This window comes from Pteropus medius, unplaced genomic scaffold (assembly GCF_902729225.1).
Source record: "Pteropus medius unplaced genomic scaffold, Ma_sr-lr_union100, whole genome shotgun sequence".
NCBI lineage: Eukaryota > Metazoa > Chordata > Mammalia > Chiroptera > Pteropodidae > Pteropus > Pteropus medius.
The window spans coordinates 63049-77070 of NW_024341288.1; the positions used below are offsets into that span (position 1 = coordinate 63049).

General features: G+C 33.5%; 1 protein-coding gene across 6 annotated transcripts in view; it reads left to right on the forward strand.

The window, feature by feature from the left end:
- Positions 1–14022, forward strand: part of UGGT1 (UDP-glucose glycoprotein glucosyltransferase 1) — a 118231-nt gene that overhangs the window by 24589 nt on the left and 79620 nt on the right. For all 6 annotated transcript variants that reach the window (XM_039850215.1, XM_039850237.1, XM_039850222.1 and 3 more), the window contains exons 9-15: positions 1268–1368; positions 2029–2128; positions 3235–3295; positions 6761–6852; positions 8136–8286; positions 10309–10428; positions 11441–11526. In XM_039850215.1, the coding sequence (XP_039706149.1) occupies positions 1268–1368; positions 2029–2128; positions 3235–3295; positions 6761–6852; positions 8136–8286; positions 10309–10428; positions 11441–11526 (711 nt within the window). The remainder of the gene's footprint in view (positions 1–1267; positions 1369–2028; positions 2129–3234; positions 3296–6760; positions 6853–8135; positions 8287–10308; positions 10429–11440; positions 11527–14022) is intronic.

Sequence of the window (14022 nt, forward strand, 5' to 3'; positions counted from 1 at the left end):
GATCATGTAGAAATATAGAAATGATATGTGTAGGCCCAGTTTTATATATTTCAGCTTTAACATTTGGCCAAGTGAAATGACTTAACCAGACTAACAGTTTAGCAGAGATGACTTAGTTCATGCTGAATTACCATGGACATGTTGAGTTCGTCCTGTGCACATGTACCTGTCTTTGTGTTTAACATCAGCTTTGGCCTCATTAGTGTGCAGTCAGGTTCCATTTTTTATGGGCCCCAGGTTTCCAGAATTCCTTTAAATATTCACTTTTTTTATGTTTGCTTTTTGGGTAGTATTATGATCTCGGGTATTTACAGCACTAGGAAGTATGTAGAATATTGAAGACATTTACCTTTTTGAATATTCAGAATAGTTATTTAGCTATCTAAAGTAATAGGACTTTTTTTTTGATATTTTTATCATGAACAAGAGTTTTTAGTAACTGATTGGAAGTGAATTTGTTGGACGGTGAAGGAGCTGAGTAAATATTTTACTTTCTGCATGTTGTATTTAAGAAATTTTGAGTTTCTAGCATTTAAAAGAACAGAATGACTCTACCAGCCATCTGTCTGTCTGATCTAAATGATGTATCTCTGCTTCTGTTAACTTCTGTTGTACTAGCTTTAAGTAGACTGCACTATATTTCAAGATAAAACTAAACAAAATCCATAATCTTGATTAGCTTGAATTATATTCATGTGGCCAAAGGATATATGAGCATGTAGCTGAAAGAAATTCATTTTGAGACCAGTAGCAATAAATATCCAGTTTTACTTTGAGAAATAATAAAGATATAGAAAAATATGAATAATAACACACCCAGATACTTGCCACCCAGAATTGCTTTTATGTACCAAAGAACTATTTATCAAGTTTTTTCCTCCCAACATACACCTTCTTTTACGTAAAAACAAAGAAAGAAAGAAGAAGGAAAGGAAGAAGGTGAGTAAAACACTATAGGTAGAGTTAAAGTACCCTTTGTTCCCTAGTCCCAGTTCCATTCCTCTCCCTCCCTGCAACATAAAGAATCACTGTTGTAGTGATTCATTATTTAATCTGTAGATCTTATAGTTTTTAAATTAACTTTTACATTTCTATATTAACTTATTTTTTTAAGAAACATAATTATATTTGAATTTTTTCTCTATATTATAGGAATTTTTCTAATGATAAGAGGGGCAATCATGAAGAAGAAATTGGAGCCAACTTTTAAGAGCGCTTTGAGAAATAAAAGACACATGAAAAGGACTGATTTTCTGTTTCTTTTCAGAGACCTGCACCCTGACCTGAAGGAACAGTTGAAAGAACTTAGAAAGCATCTTGTGGAGAGCACCAATGAAATGGCACCTTTAAAAGTTTGGCAACTGCAAGGTAATAAAAATAAAAACAGGAATCACTGGTCTACTTTTTGACTAAATTTTGTGGTATTAGAAAATGTAAAATTTGAGTATAATTGTATTTATTCATGTGATTCTGAGGGTACCACAGCTTTTAAAGATAATGTGATTAATTATGATTAATCAGAAAAGAAAGGAGGAGTCTTTCTGTAGACAGACAACACTGTGTAGAAATAATATATGTAAACGAGTACCATATCTTTCTTTGTGTGACCAGATACATAAGATTGTATATAGATTATGTATTTGGTCACACAAATATTAGAAACATATTTCTCTTGGTCTGTATGTGTCTATATGTATACATTTATTAAAGAGCGTATCTACCCCGTGTTAGAGGCATGTCAGTGTGATAGAATGTAAGTGTGCTTTTCTGATCCAAAGAACTATTATTTGGGGTGGATTTATCCTGTGCTAAATGTGTTAGTATATGCCTGAGTGTTTCATGCAGGTAGATCAAGAAATGGTTACAATAAATATTCTGAAGTAAATAAAACCAGAAATGAAACCATGGGCACTCTGAAATGGTTGCATTCTTAATTACCAAGAAAATAGTAGGAAGTAAATGTGTTTTTTTCCTATTTCTCATTACATTAGAGTAATACATTTTATATTATATTTGACATTGTTGCAGATCTAAGCTTTCAGACTGCTGCCCGAATCTTGGCCGCTCCAGTTGAATTAGCTTTGGTGGTTATGAAGGATCTTAGTCAAAATTTTCCTACTAAAGCCAGGTAATTTAGAGTAATAAGGTTTTGAGGCATTTTTCTGAATATATGCCTAATTATCTTCATGTTTATATACAAAATGAAGCAGTTAAAGTATGAAAATGCTTAGAAAATAAAAGTTCTCTCACTACCAGCAGCACACTGCTAATAGTACACTCTGAGAGGTGGCAGGACTCTGCATTGTGTTGTTGAAGAGACCCGTCTTGGTTGTGTTCCTGGCACTGTATTTCCTAGTTTTGTAAACTTTGTAAATAAATACTTTCCTCAGCAACGAAATGGAAATAATGATACCTGCCTTCTGGAATTGGATGAGTCAACAAAATCAAAGTATGCAGATGTAACCAATCTAGGGCCTCCTATGGATGATAGTGTTTTTCTTCCTGAAGTGTTTCATATATATCATCTTATTTAATCTTGATGAAGGAAATACATTATAGACCCTGTCTTGTTTATAGTGGCAGAATGAGATTTTGAATGCAGCTTTTCTGATATTGCTTTCAATTGTATAATGACCCTCCATATCTCATAAATGCAAGGCAAAATTATTATAAAAGCCAATTTTTTAGAGACTAATGACTTAAATAGTGTCAGTCTTTCTTGAGTCACTGAATGAGATATTTTGACTTATGAGCTATTTTGTAAATAAATTTGTTAATTTGATTAGTCTTGAAAATACTTATTAGATAGGACTTATACATCACATAGTACATTCTCCTTTAGTCCAGCATGCTATTGAAGATATACATGTATGATTCCACCTCTACCATAAGTGTTTAGATAGGACGAGCAATCTGTTACCTTAATTTATTTAACATTATTTTAGCCTGTAGGCTGTAGAGATCATATACTGGAATAGAGTTACATGTATTTAATGTAGATCTTGGAAATAACTGCACTTGTATTAAAATACTGCCATTACTACATCGTATCTTGTAATGAAAAAAATATACACATCTGAAAGGAGAAATGTATTTATCAATTATAAAGATTTACGGTTTTTTTTCCATTTAGTTTTTTTGTAGTTTATTGAGCAATTTGTTGTTTTGTACTTAAATTTATCAAATATGTATCAAATATTAAACCAAACACTGATAATGTTTTTATTTCCTTAGAGCAATAACAAAAACAGCTGTGAGTTCAGAACTTAGAACCGAAGTGGAAGAGAATCAGAAGGTATTAACTAACAGAAAAGAGTGGTCTTTCTGTTTTGTATTATACATTAAAATGAAGAAATCTGAGTTAAATCAGTGCCATTAATAGTTTTAATCTCCTTTTATCAAAGATGGTGGTATTTTGATTCATTTCTGTAATCTTTTTTATATTTTTAGTTTTTAATCAAAGTCGAATATGAATATAATTCAAAGCACCAAATGGTGCCACCAGTTTATTTAGAAAAATGGCACCCCCTTAACACATCTCACTCCCTATCATGGCTCCCTTCCTAGAAACATCTGCTTTCAACTCTTAGCTGATTCTTGATATTTATCTCCAGACTTCTAGGAGGGTTAAATTGGTACTTTATTTTTCAGTTTCAGACCTTCTGTTTTGGCCTCCTATTACAAGTATGAAGTTTAACTTTCTTTCACTGACCCTTCTCCTATATGTACCACAACTCCATATTAGCATTTTCCCCATCACTTTACTTTCTCTATATTTTTATGTCATGATTTTATCAATTTTTTTTTTTAAAGACGAAGCAACCCTTGGTTGACCTCACAGATTGCAAGGACCTTGTCACCTTATAATCCCTTATTTTTTATTTTTTATGCCTATAGCACCTGGTCTCTCATCCAAGTACTAACCAGGCCTGATCCTGCTTAGCTTCCGAGAGATTTTATCAATTTTTGATTTGCTCACTATGTATTGGGTGTTCTCTATATCTAGAGCATATCAGTTATCCTGGGATCTTTCTTTAACCTCATTTATTGGACCTCCTATTTCTTAGATTTCCAGTCTTCTTTGTTTTTGATTTATTCACTTATTTTGGTGCAGTAAATCATTCTTCATGAGAAAAGTTTCATGCAAGATAAAATCAGACTCTGCGAAATCAATTTTCCATTTCTGTTTTTATTGATCACTTGGTTAGGTATAGAATTTTAGATTGGAAGTCATTTAGAAGTTTGAAAGGCTTGCCCCTGGTAATTTTGGTTTTCATCGTGGCTATTGAGAAGTCTGAAGTCTTTGTATGAGATTGATTTTTCTTTCTGGAATCACCTAGGATATTTTCTTTGACCCTAGTAATCTGAAATTTCACAATGATATGCCATTTTAAAAAGTCTCCAAACTGTTGGGTCGTTGGTGGACCCTTTAAATCTAGAAAATCATTTTATTTCGTTTGGGGAAATTTTTTTAAATTACTCATTTGCATTTTCTCCATCTGGTTTCTCTTTTCTGTTTTCCTACAGCTCTTCATTTATTTTTAAGTTTCCGCACCTTTTTGACTAGCATGGCCTAATTTTTAAAAATCTTTTTTCCCCCCTATTTCTCAGATTCTTTTGTCTTTTATTTTTAGACTTTCTGGAAGGATTTTTAACCCCATTGTTGAGATTTGTTCTGTAGTTTTCGAAGTTTTAATTTTCTAGGGTTATTTTTCTTCTTACATTCCTCTTTTTATAGTGTTCACATGTACACAGTGGTACATGTGTGTATTTTCTTCTCTCTGCATAGTCTGTTTCCTCTTAAGTTGCCTTTCTTTTTGTCTTGGTCTCTTGTCTCTGATGTTAGAGGCTTTCCAAGATGTCTGGTGATCTGTGGCTAGCTGCTCATATTGAAGAATGAAGGAGTCAAAAGCTGATTGAAAGCCCTAAGGATAAGCCTTTTTGACTGTAGGCTATCCTGGAATGGCCATTTCCTAGGAACCCCAGTGACTATATGTTTAAATCTTTCCCTTTGAACTGTTCAGTCTCTAGAAAAAGGATCTTTTAGACTTCTGCCTGGAGGGTGAAATCTGGCTGCCAAAGATGTAGAAGCCCAGTAGGGAAGAACACTCAATAACTTATATTCACTCCTCTATTTTCAGTGTAGGATCTCCACCCTCAGTTGTGCTTAATTTCCCATAGTTCCAGATTCTCTGTTTCATTCTTTCCAGAATGAGTCTCCATTTTTTAGCATAATAATTACCCCCCTCATACATGCATTCTTTGTGCTGCCAATTCCTTGGATTCTTGTCGGCTTTTTCCACTGTCAGCCTAGAATTCAGCTTTCTCAGGATTGCGAAGACAATCCTTTTTCTTTTCTGGTTTCTTTGTTGTGGATTTATAACTTTAAGAGAGTCCCTTGTTAAAAACTGACATTTTAAGAGAGTTTGAAAAGGAGAAAAAAATGCTTATGTTCAATTTACTATCTATACCCAAGATTTTCTTAATTTTTTACATATATTAGTTACTTAAATAGACCTGAGGAAAAAGTACACCAAATATATCTCAAATATTTGCTAAATTGAAGAAATCTATAATGGTTTTTATTTACTTAATTTTATTTTCCAGGATAACAATATCAAATGTTACCTTAATTTAGCCTCTACTAGGAAGATAAAACATTAAATTATACAGGCTATATATTGGTATTTCTTGAGTTCATTTTTTTGAGTAAAATCTTTTATTAAAGTATAAAATACAAAAATATAAAACAAATACAAAAACATGCACAGAATTTTAGTGTGATAAATTTTCAGAAGGCGAACCCACCTATGTTACCAACATCCAGATCTAGAAATAGGTATGAGCTATATTTACCAGCTCAGAGTCTTTCTTATAGTCAAAGTTGCTGTACTCGCAGCCTGGGAGTGAGTAGACATGGAGTTTTCCTCTCCTGTGTAAGAAATTCTAATTCTCATTGATGCAACTCTTCATTATCCTCTCATTTTGCTTGCCATTTAATCTGGCAGGGCAAAGAAGCATACGCCATGGCCTCCTCTTTTGTGTTTTTCCCATGTAATACTATATCTTAAAGTTTATTTCTCTTAGTCCACTGACTACTGGGAATGAAAGGAGCTCAGCAGTCCCTGTCCTTCCTCCCCTAGCCCTAGGAGAACCAGGGTGGCCACCATCTTAGGGAGCAGCAGTTGAAGACCTCCCCTCACCCCCGACTCCTGCTCCTAGGCTAAGTCTTGGAGAGCTAGGTTGCATGTAGGTGTTATCCTTAACATAGCCACTCAAAGTTTCTTAGTGTGCCTTACTTTGAAGGTTTAAGGGAAGTGTAAGGTTTTGAAACCCTTTTAGATTAGATCCCTGGACTTCATCAAGAAGGCCAAGCTGTTAGTGACTGCTGTCACAACCTTGGTTGGCATCGCAAACAGAAGGCCCTTTTTATGAAAAGCGACCCTCAGCACTTGGTTTATATGACTCCCCCTCCCTATTATAAGAAACAGTTGTAATTATTGTTGCAAGTGAGGAGGGATGGAAGGAAGAAGGGAGGAGAGGTGTATGCCGCATAAACCAGCTATTTTATTACAGTGAAGTAGATGCTAAGAAGGATCTGTTGGAGTACATAAAAGATCTTAACCCAACCTTAGGGTTTCCTATGATACTTAAGAGGACGTCAACATTTGTACATATAATAAAGCCAGAAACATAGAAATTTCTGTTAAGCATTCTTTTCCTGTTCCTTAATAATTTTTTTTTTTTTTTAATATTTTAGTATTTCAAGGGAACTTTAGGATTACAGCCTGGAGATTCAGCACTGTTCATCAATGGACTTCATATTGATTTAGATACGCAGGATATATTCAGGTATGGATAATATTTGAAACTATGAAGAGTTTTTATAAAGTGTAGCTCCTTGCGACGCATTTAGATTATTGTACTCCTTGATGTGGCATGTTGCAAAGCCTGATGGCTTACTGGGCCCAGTGAGTGTCTTTGGGTAGGCCCATGTTTTGACTGGGATGGGTAGAATGACACTTCGCCATTTTTTATCATAATGTACATTTAAGGCCAAAGTGTCTTTTGAGAATGCCCTTTTAGAAGTTATAGTTTTTCCTTTTAACCATGGAAGCAGAAAAGAGCAGCTTCTTTTGCTTCTGGGAAGATTGTGAAGTGGGTTTATTCAAAATGCTGCCTCTGGTGTCTCAGAAGGTATTCTGTTTTACATGTGATTTGAATACCTACCTTTTTTGTTTTGTTAAAATGTGATTCAGGACGAAATTGCTCAAAATTTTCTTCATGAATTTTTGGAGGAGGGTGGTGGACAGTCAGGTGGAATTCACATTTTACCCGTGGGATTAAAATTGACACAGTTAACAGTATGGCTTCGTAGTAAAAACAAAAGCTATTGCTAATGCTTCTGAAGAAGCAGTTTCTACAGTAAGATATTTTCACATTAATTATTTTAATTGAGCTTTATGTTCACATACTGCTTTACAGAGCTACTGAAAATTAGTAAAGTACACTTTAAAAGATTGCCCATATTTTTTTTATTTCTTATTAAAAAATATATCTATATATATAGCTTGAATTTTTCAGAGTATTTTAGAGGGACTAGAAGTAAAGTCTTCATCCTGTCCTATTTCTTCTTTGTGTCCTAGCAAACCTCTCTTGGGTGTGAGTTTCTCCAGACTTTTTTCTGTGGTTATATGTATGTGCCTGTGTAAATTGATACTGATATTGAAACATATATTAAACATATATAATCAATTTTTTTTTGATGTTTTTTAATAAACTCTTTATTTTGATGTAATTGTAGATTCATGTGCATTTGTAAGAAATAACAGGTTCCTGTAGTGGTTTTTAAAAACATGCAATGTAAAACCCAAATTTAGGATTATTTCATCCTCAAATTGTATGTTTATATTTAGAGACAATGCATGTGTTAAGTATAAATAAAGACGAACCAAGAAGCAAGTTGTACCTGCTTTGTTCTACATATTTGATAAGATGAAGCAAAGGGAAAAGCTCCCTTTTTGGATTTCTCAACCAGTTTGATACAGAATTGAATTTAAACTGATAATTTTTTTTTCATGACAAGGATTTTTTTTTTGAAGGTTTTTCTACTAAATACTTTTTTTTTTTTTTAGTCTGTTTGATGTATTGAGGAACGAAGCTCGGGTCATGGAGGGACTGCATAGACTGGGAATAGAAGGCCTTTCTCTGCATAACATTTTGAAACTGAACATCCAGCCCTCCGAGGCTGACTATGCTGTAGACATCAGGAGTCCTGCTATTTCAGTAGGTATTCTTTTAGAGTGTCCATGGGCATCTGGCCAGGCATTTTGTTATGGTTTCACACTTGATTTTTATGAGAAGTAAGTTGTTCCTGCCATCTCTTTTATTGGCATCAAAGATTTATCACAACTGCTTATGTGGGGCTATGTGTATATAATAAAGTAGGCTCATTAATGCTCCAAAAAGTTGAGTTCTTATGTTTAATATGGTTAAGGCAGTGATTTTTCCACTTTTCTTTCCCCCTAGGATTTAGCTGAGTATCTCTTGGGAAAGAATAATTAGTTTGTATTTTCTCAGTTGCATATAATTCTTGTGTGATTTTGTTAAAAATATCAATTTTAACTAATAACCTTAGAAGGAATTTGATATTTTATATGTGGGGGATTTATATGGGTTAGTATCTCCTGTACGACATCTGAACCTTTTGTCTTTTCATCTATAAAAGAGAATGGAGGGAATAGAGCTATCTTGTGCAGTTATGATGAAGGTGAAATCAGTATTAGAAGTGTGCCTAGCACACCCTTGACCCTCTAGTCCTTTTTTCTTGGTTTCTGTACTGCATTTATTTTAGGGAAATATTTTTGAAAGAGAAATGTAGAATATAGATAGTCATTACTTGAGTCCTTACTTGGTGATGTAACTACTGTTTTGATGAATACTGTTGTGTTGATTTTGTTAAAAAGTTTTTATTTATTTACTTATTTATAATTTGAAGCTCTAATTGGCTTTATTAAGCAATTCATGAATCGGGCAGCAACTAGAAGGGAGCTCCTGTTAAAATTTTTTTAATTACAACCATGTGACCTGTTGTCATACTTACTAAATGTTAATATTTAACCATTTTGTGTCAGATCTATTGTTTTCTTGGGAGAAAAATATTTTAGTCAAAGCCCTCTTTATCTTTTTCCAGTTCCTCCTCTATGCTCTCTGCAGATAATCCCTCTTCCAAAGTTGGTGTTCATTCTTCCTATCCCTTGATTCATCATTTTAGTCCCTACTGTATGCTTTAAAATTATCAGTATCCTACATCAGTTTCCTTTATTATTCAACAGTTTTTTCAAGGTTGATACATATAGATTAGTTTTATCATATCATCTTTATTTTATTTCTTTTTAAGAAATCTTTTATACATTCATAGTTTAAAATTTAAAACATACAAAAGAGTACACATTAACATCTCATCACCGAGCTATCCGCTTTTTCTCTCCAGAAGCAACAGGTATACTGTATCTTTCCAGAAATATTCTATGTTTACACGCTAATATAATATTCTATGTTTACAAGGTAATATACATTCCCTTCCTGCCCTTTTTGTATGAATGTTATATACTGTTTATTTACCCAATGCTCTATTTATGGGCATTAAGTTGTTTCTAATTTTTTGCTGTTATGAGCAGTACTATATTGGCTGTTTTTTGTACCACTCTCTTTGTGCAAACATGTCGAATTTATTTGGGGTAGAGTTAAAACTGCAGTACTTAGTGGTAGGATAGTAATAAAGTAATAAAATCTTCAAATTTATTAGGTCTTCTTCTATAAAGTGACTGTTCCAGACACTAGCATTAGGTGCTCTGTATCTTTGCCTACTCTTGGATATTGACAAACTTTAAAATTTCTTTCAATTTAATGAGTGAAATTTTATTGAGATTTTAGTTTATATTTTTCAGATGACTAGTGTTAGTGCATATCTTTCCTTGTGTTCATTGACCATTTGAATTTCTTCTGTAAATTTTTAAGTCATATTTGTGACTCAATTTTACTTCTCATTTGTTACATGCCTTTTTTATTGATATATTAGATTTCTATATGTATTCTTGACACTAGTCCTTTATTGCTTTTGTAAGTTGCAGATATCTTCTATAGCTTATGTTTTAGTCACTCATTTTTCTATTTGATCTTTATATTTTTGAAAATGGTCTTTTTCCATGTAATTTTTCTTAAGATAATTTAAAGTATTATTTCTGCAAATGTCACTAACGATGGCTAGAGTGTATGCAGCATGTTGTGTTATTATTTTTTTTCTAGTGGATCAACAACCTGGAGGTCGATAGCAGATATAATTCATGGCCATCTAGTCTACAAGAGTTGCTACGACCCACCTTTCCCGGTGTTATCCGGCAGATCAGGAAAAATTTGCATAACATGGTAAGTAAAACTCCTTATTGTCTAGCCATGAACTCTTTCCACCTTGCCTTCTCTCCTACCTCTTTGTCATATCTTGAATATTCACTTCTTTCCTAGCTGCTCCTCCCCACCACTACCACTACTGTATTCAAACTGAAAGGGTTTTGAATGCACTGAAATGTAGAGCTGTGAGATGTCATTGTATAAGGAAATGTTCCTTACCTTTACCTCAAAGATTCATACTCTGTTATTTTAGTGTTAATGTACCTCTTTTTAACTCAGAAGATGAGTATGTTGCTACTGTTTTTCTTGAATACTTTAATCCCTAAAATTTAATACTTCAGTTTATTCCCTTAAATATATTTTTCTGTCATTTCCTACTTTTAGTCCTTATTTCACTGCTTTAGAGAGATAGAGGAGTTGGCTCTCTTTTTCCCTCTCATTTCTTTCTCTTCTGTATGTAGCTCCTAAAGAGATAGGGGCCAGTTAGTGTCAAGGTCAGCTTTCACAGAACTTGCAAGGGAAACTGTCATGTATATTTTCCTCACTCTTGAAACCAACTTTTTTCCTTCCCAGTCAACATTTTAATATTTCTCTTACCATATGTATGAATTTAGTAAATGAGATAATATTTTTTAAAGCACATGAGAGCTTAATACATGATAGCTATTATTGTCTAGAAATTGAGTTCTAAATGAATCCTTAATTCAGAGCTCCTTGGAAATCTAAGTTTTCTAAAATGGAAGTGTTAATAAAACTTAGGTTTTGTTAGGTATAGTAAATGAATAGGTAATAGCAATCTGGGTACAGTTCCCATGTTACTATCATAAGACCATGAGAAAATCACTTATCTGTTCAGTACCACATTCTTTGAACATAAAAGGAGGATAACTGCTATTTGTATAATTCCTCTTTTATGTGGTTCAAGAGTGGCTGGAAAAAGATTGCCTTCAAGTATAAAGACTAAGGGCATTTTTATTAGCCTAGTGACATTTTAATAAGCATCATTCCATGTGTTCCTTTCCTTCTACAGGTTTTCATAGTTGATCCTTCTCACGAGACCACAGCAGAGCTGATTAGCACAGCTGAGATGTTCCTTAGCAATCATATACCACTAAGGTAACACTGGTGTTGATTTGATGATATATCTAATTTAGCTGAAATTTTGTTTGTCATTCTTAAATGCAAGTCTGATGCTACTGATTCGTAAGATAACTAATAGTGGGGATCGTCAATGGCAGTTCTATCTTTTGCTCAGTATGAAGCCAGTATCTTTTGGTAAAGAATTTGATTCTCAATGGCAGTTCTATCTTTTGCTCAGTATGAAGCCAGTATCTTTTGGTAAAGAATTTGATTCTTTGGTAAAGAATTTACCACCACTGAATTTTTAATAAATAGCTCGTGCAAAAATAGTTTGTGATCTGACCTTGCTTCTCAATGAAAAGGAATTTTCCTGAGTGTCCTCATCACAGAGCCTGTTTCCACTTTTAGTGGAGAAGAGTTTGGCAACAACTTTTGTTAGACTGTCAAGGACAAATGTATAGTATACAGCCTTTTGTAGGTACAAACAGACACATTTATTTCATTTGTGTTGCCAGATAGACTACTAGGGGGTACTTGAATGACTGGATTTCCACTGTGCCTTTGAAGAACAGTGTTTTAAGGTTTTACATAAGTGCTAAAATATTCTCATTTACATTGTGAATAATATCTGATAATTCTATGTGTTGACGAAATTTGAATTCTTAGAAAAAGTGAAAAAAAAATTCTTTGGATAATGAATGTTATTGTGTATTCCATACCTAGCACTGAGCTAAATTCTGTGAATGGTATATAAGCCACATTTCTGCTTTGGAAAAAATACTGTGCATATTTTCAGACACTTTAAGAAGATATTTGATCAAACATTAGGTTATGTCCTATTAATTATAAATACTTTAGAATTTCAAGAAAACAAAAGATTACTGACTGAGATATTAGGGAAGGACAAAGGCTTTATGGAGAAGTTGAATTTCAGATACGCTTTGAAGAAAGTAGAGGGTTTTCGTTGATGACAAAGCAGAGATTTGAGTTTAATGAAATTTTTCATGTAAAACATGAATACCACCTTGTTAGATGGAGGAATAAACTACTGGATTATAGCAAGAGCTATATTTTAATTAAACAAGTAGGCTTATGCCACACAGTAGGCACTAATTAAATATTTATCAAATTCCAGTGAGAGAAAAGAAGAGGGAATGGGGTCTTCAGATTGCAGTGATAGGTGAGACAAAGGCACTTAACTCGCAGTAGAGAGGCATGCTGTGAATAGTTGGTGGAAAACCCCGGGGCTGTTTTACTCTGTTTGAGTTGATGTGTTTTATGCACTAAGGTGTTGGTGGAGTCTAGGAGAGGAAGGGACAAATCTGAGAGACTCTCTACTGATACTTGATGAGAGATTGAGAGAAACAGAAGTCTGAATTTTGGAGCTTAGCTAATGAAACTGATGCCCTTTCTAGAAATTGGAAACTTGGGAATTACTTTGTTGAGGAGATAATTAGGCTTTAGCTGTTATTTTTGTTTTCATGGGAATAATATTTAGGTCATTTCTGCCTGGAATCTATTCATGATTTCTGTCATAAATGGAATTTTAAAAAAGAAAGACAGTTTTCATCTAAAAACAAACCTTGTCACCACCCTCATTCATTTTTACACATATTGTACACATACCTCCTTGATGTTCGATATATGTTTTTATTTTCTTTTTCTATTTTTAAGCTATGGCTTTTTTTAAAAAAAATAATTAATAGACGTATTTTTTTAGAGCAATGTTAATTAAGCTGTATTGATACATTATTATTAAAAGTCCATGGTTTATCTTAGAGTTCGTTGTTTGAGTTGTACATTTTATGAGTCTTGACAAATGTATAAAGACATGTTTCCACCTTCACAGATTCATACAGATTAGTTTCACTGCCCCCAAAATCCCCTGTGCTCCACTTATTTGTCCCTCCCTCCCTGCAGACCCCTGGTGACCACTGATATTTTTATTATCTCCATGGTTTTGCCTTTTCCAGAATCATGACTTATGTAACTTTTTCAGATTGGGTTCTTTCACTTAGCAGTGTGCTTTTAAGGTTTGTCCATGTCTTTTTATGGCTTGATAGCTCATTTCTTTTTATCACTGATTAATACTCCATTATATGGATATAACATAGTTGTTTTTTTTTTAATCCATTCACCAGTTGACAAACATCTTTGTTGCTTCCAGCTTTGAGCAATTATGAATAAAGCTCTTATAAACAGCCAAGTGCATGTTTTTGTGTGGATATAAGTTTTCAGCTCATTGGGTAAATACCAGGGAACATGATTGCTTTATCTTATGGTAAATGTATGTTTAGTTTTTTAAGAAACTGCTAAACCGTCTTCCTGGTGCCTGTGTAGACTTTTTTGCCCATTTTTAATTTTTTTTTAATCATGAGTTTTAAGAGTTCATTGTATATTTTAGATATCAGTCCTTTATCAGATAATGTATTTTGCACAGATTTCCTGCCAGTCTGTGGCTTGTCTATTCTCTTAATAGTTTTTTTTTTTTTTTTTTTAAGTGAGGCAATCTTTGGTTGACCTCACAGATTT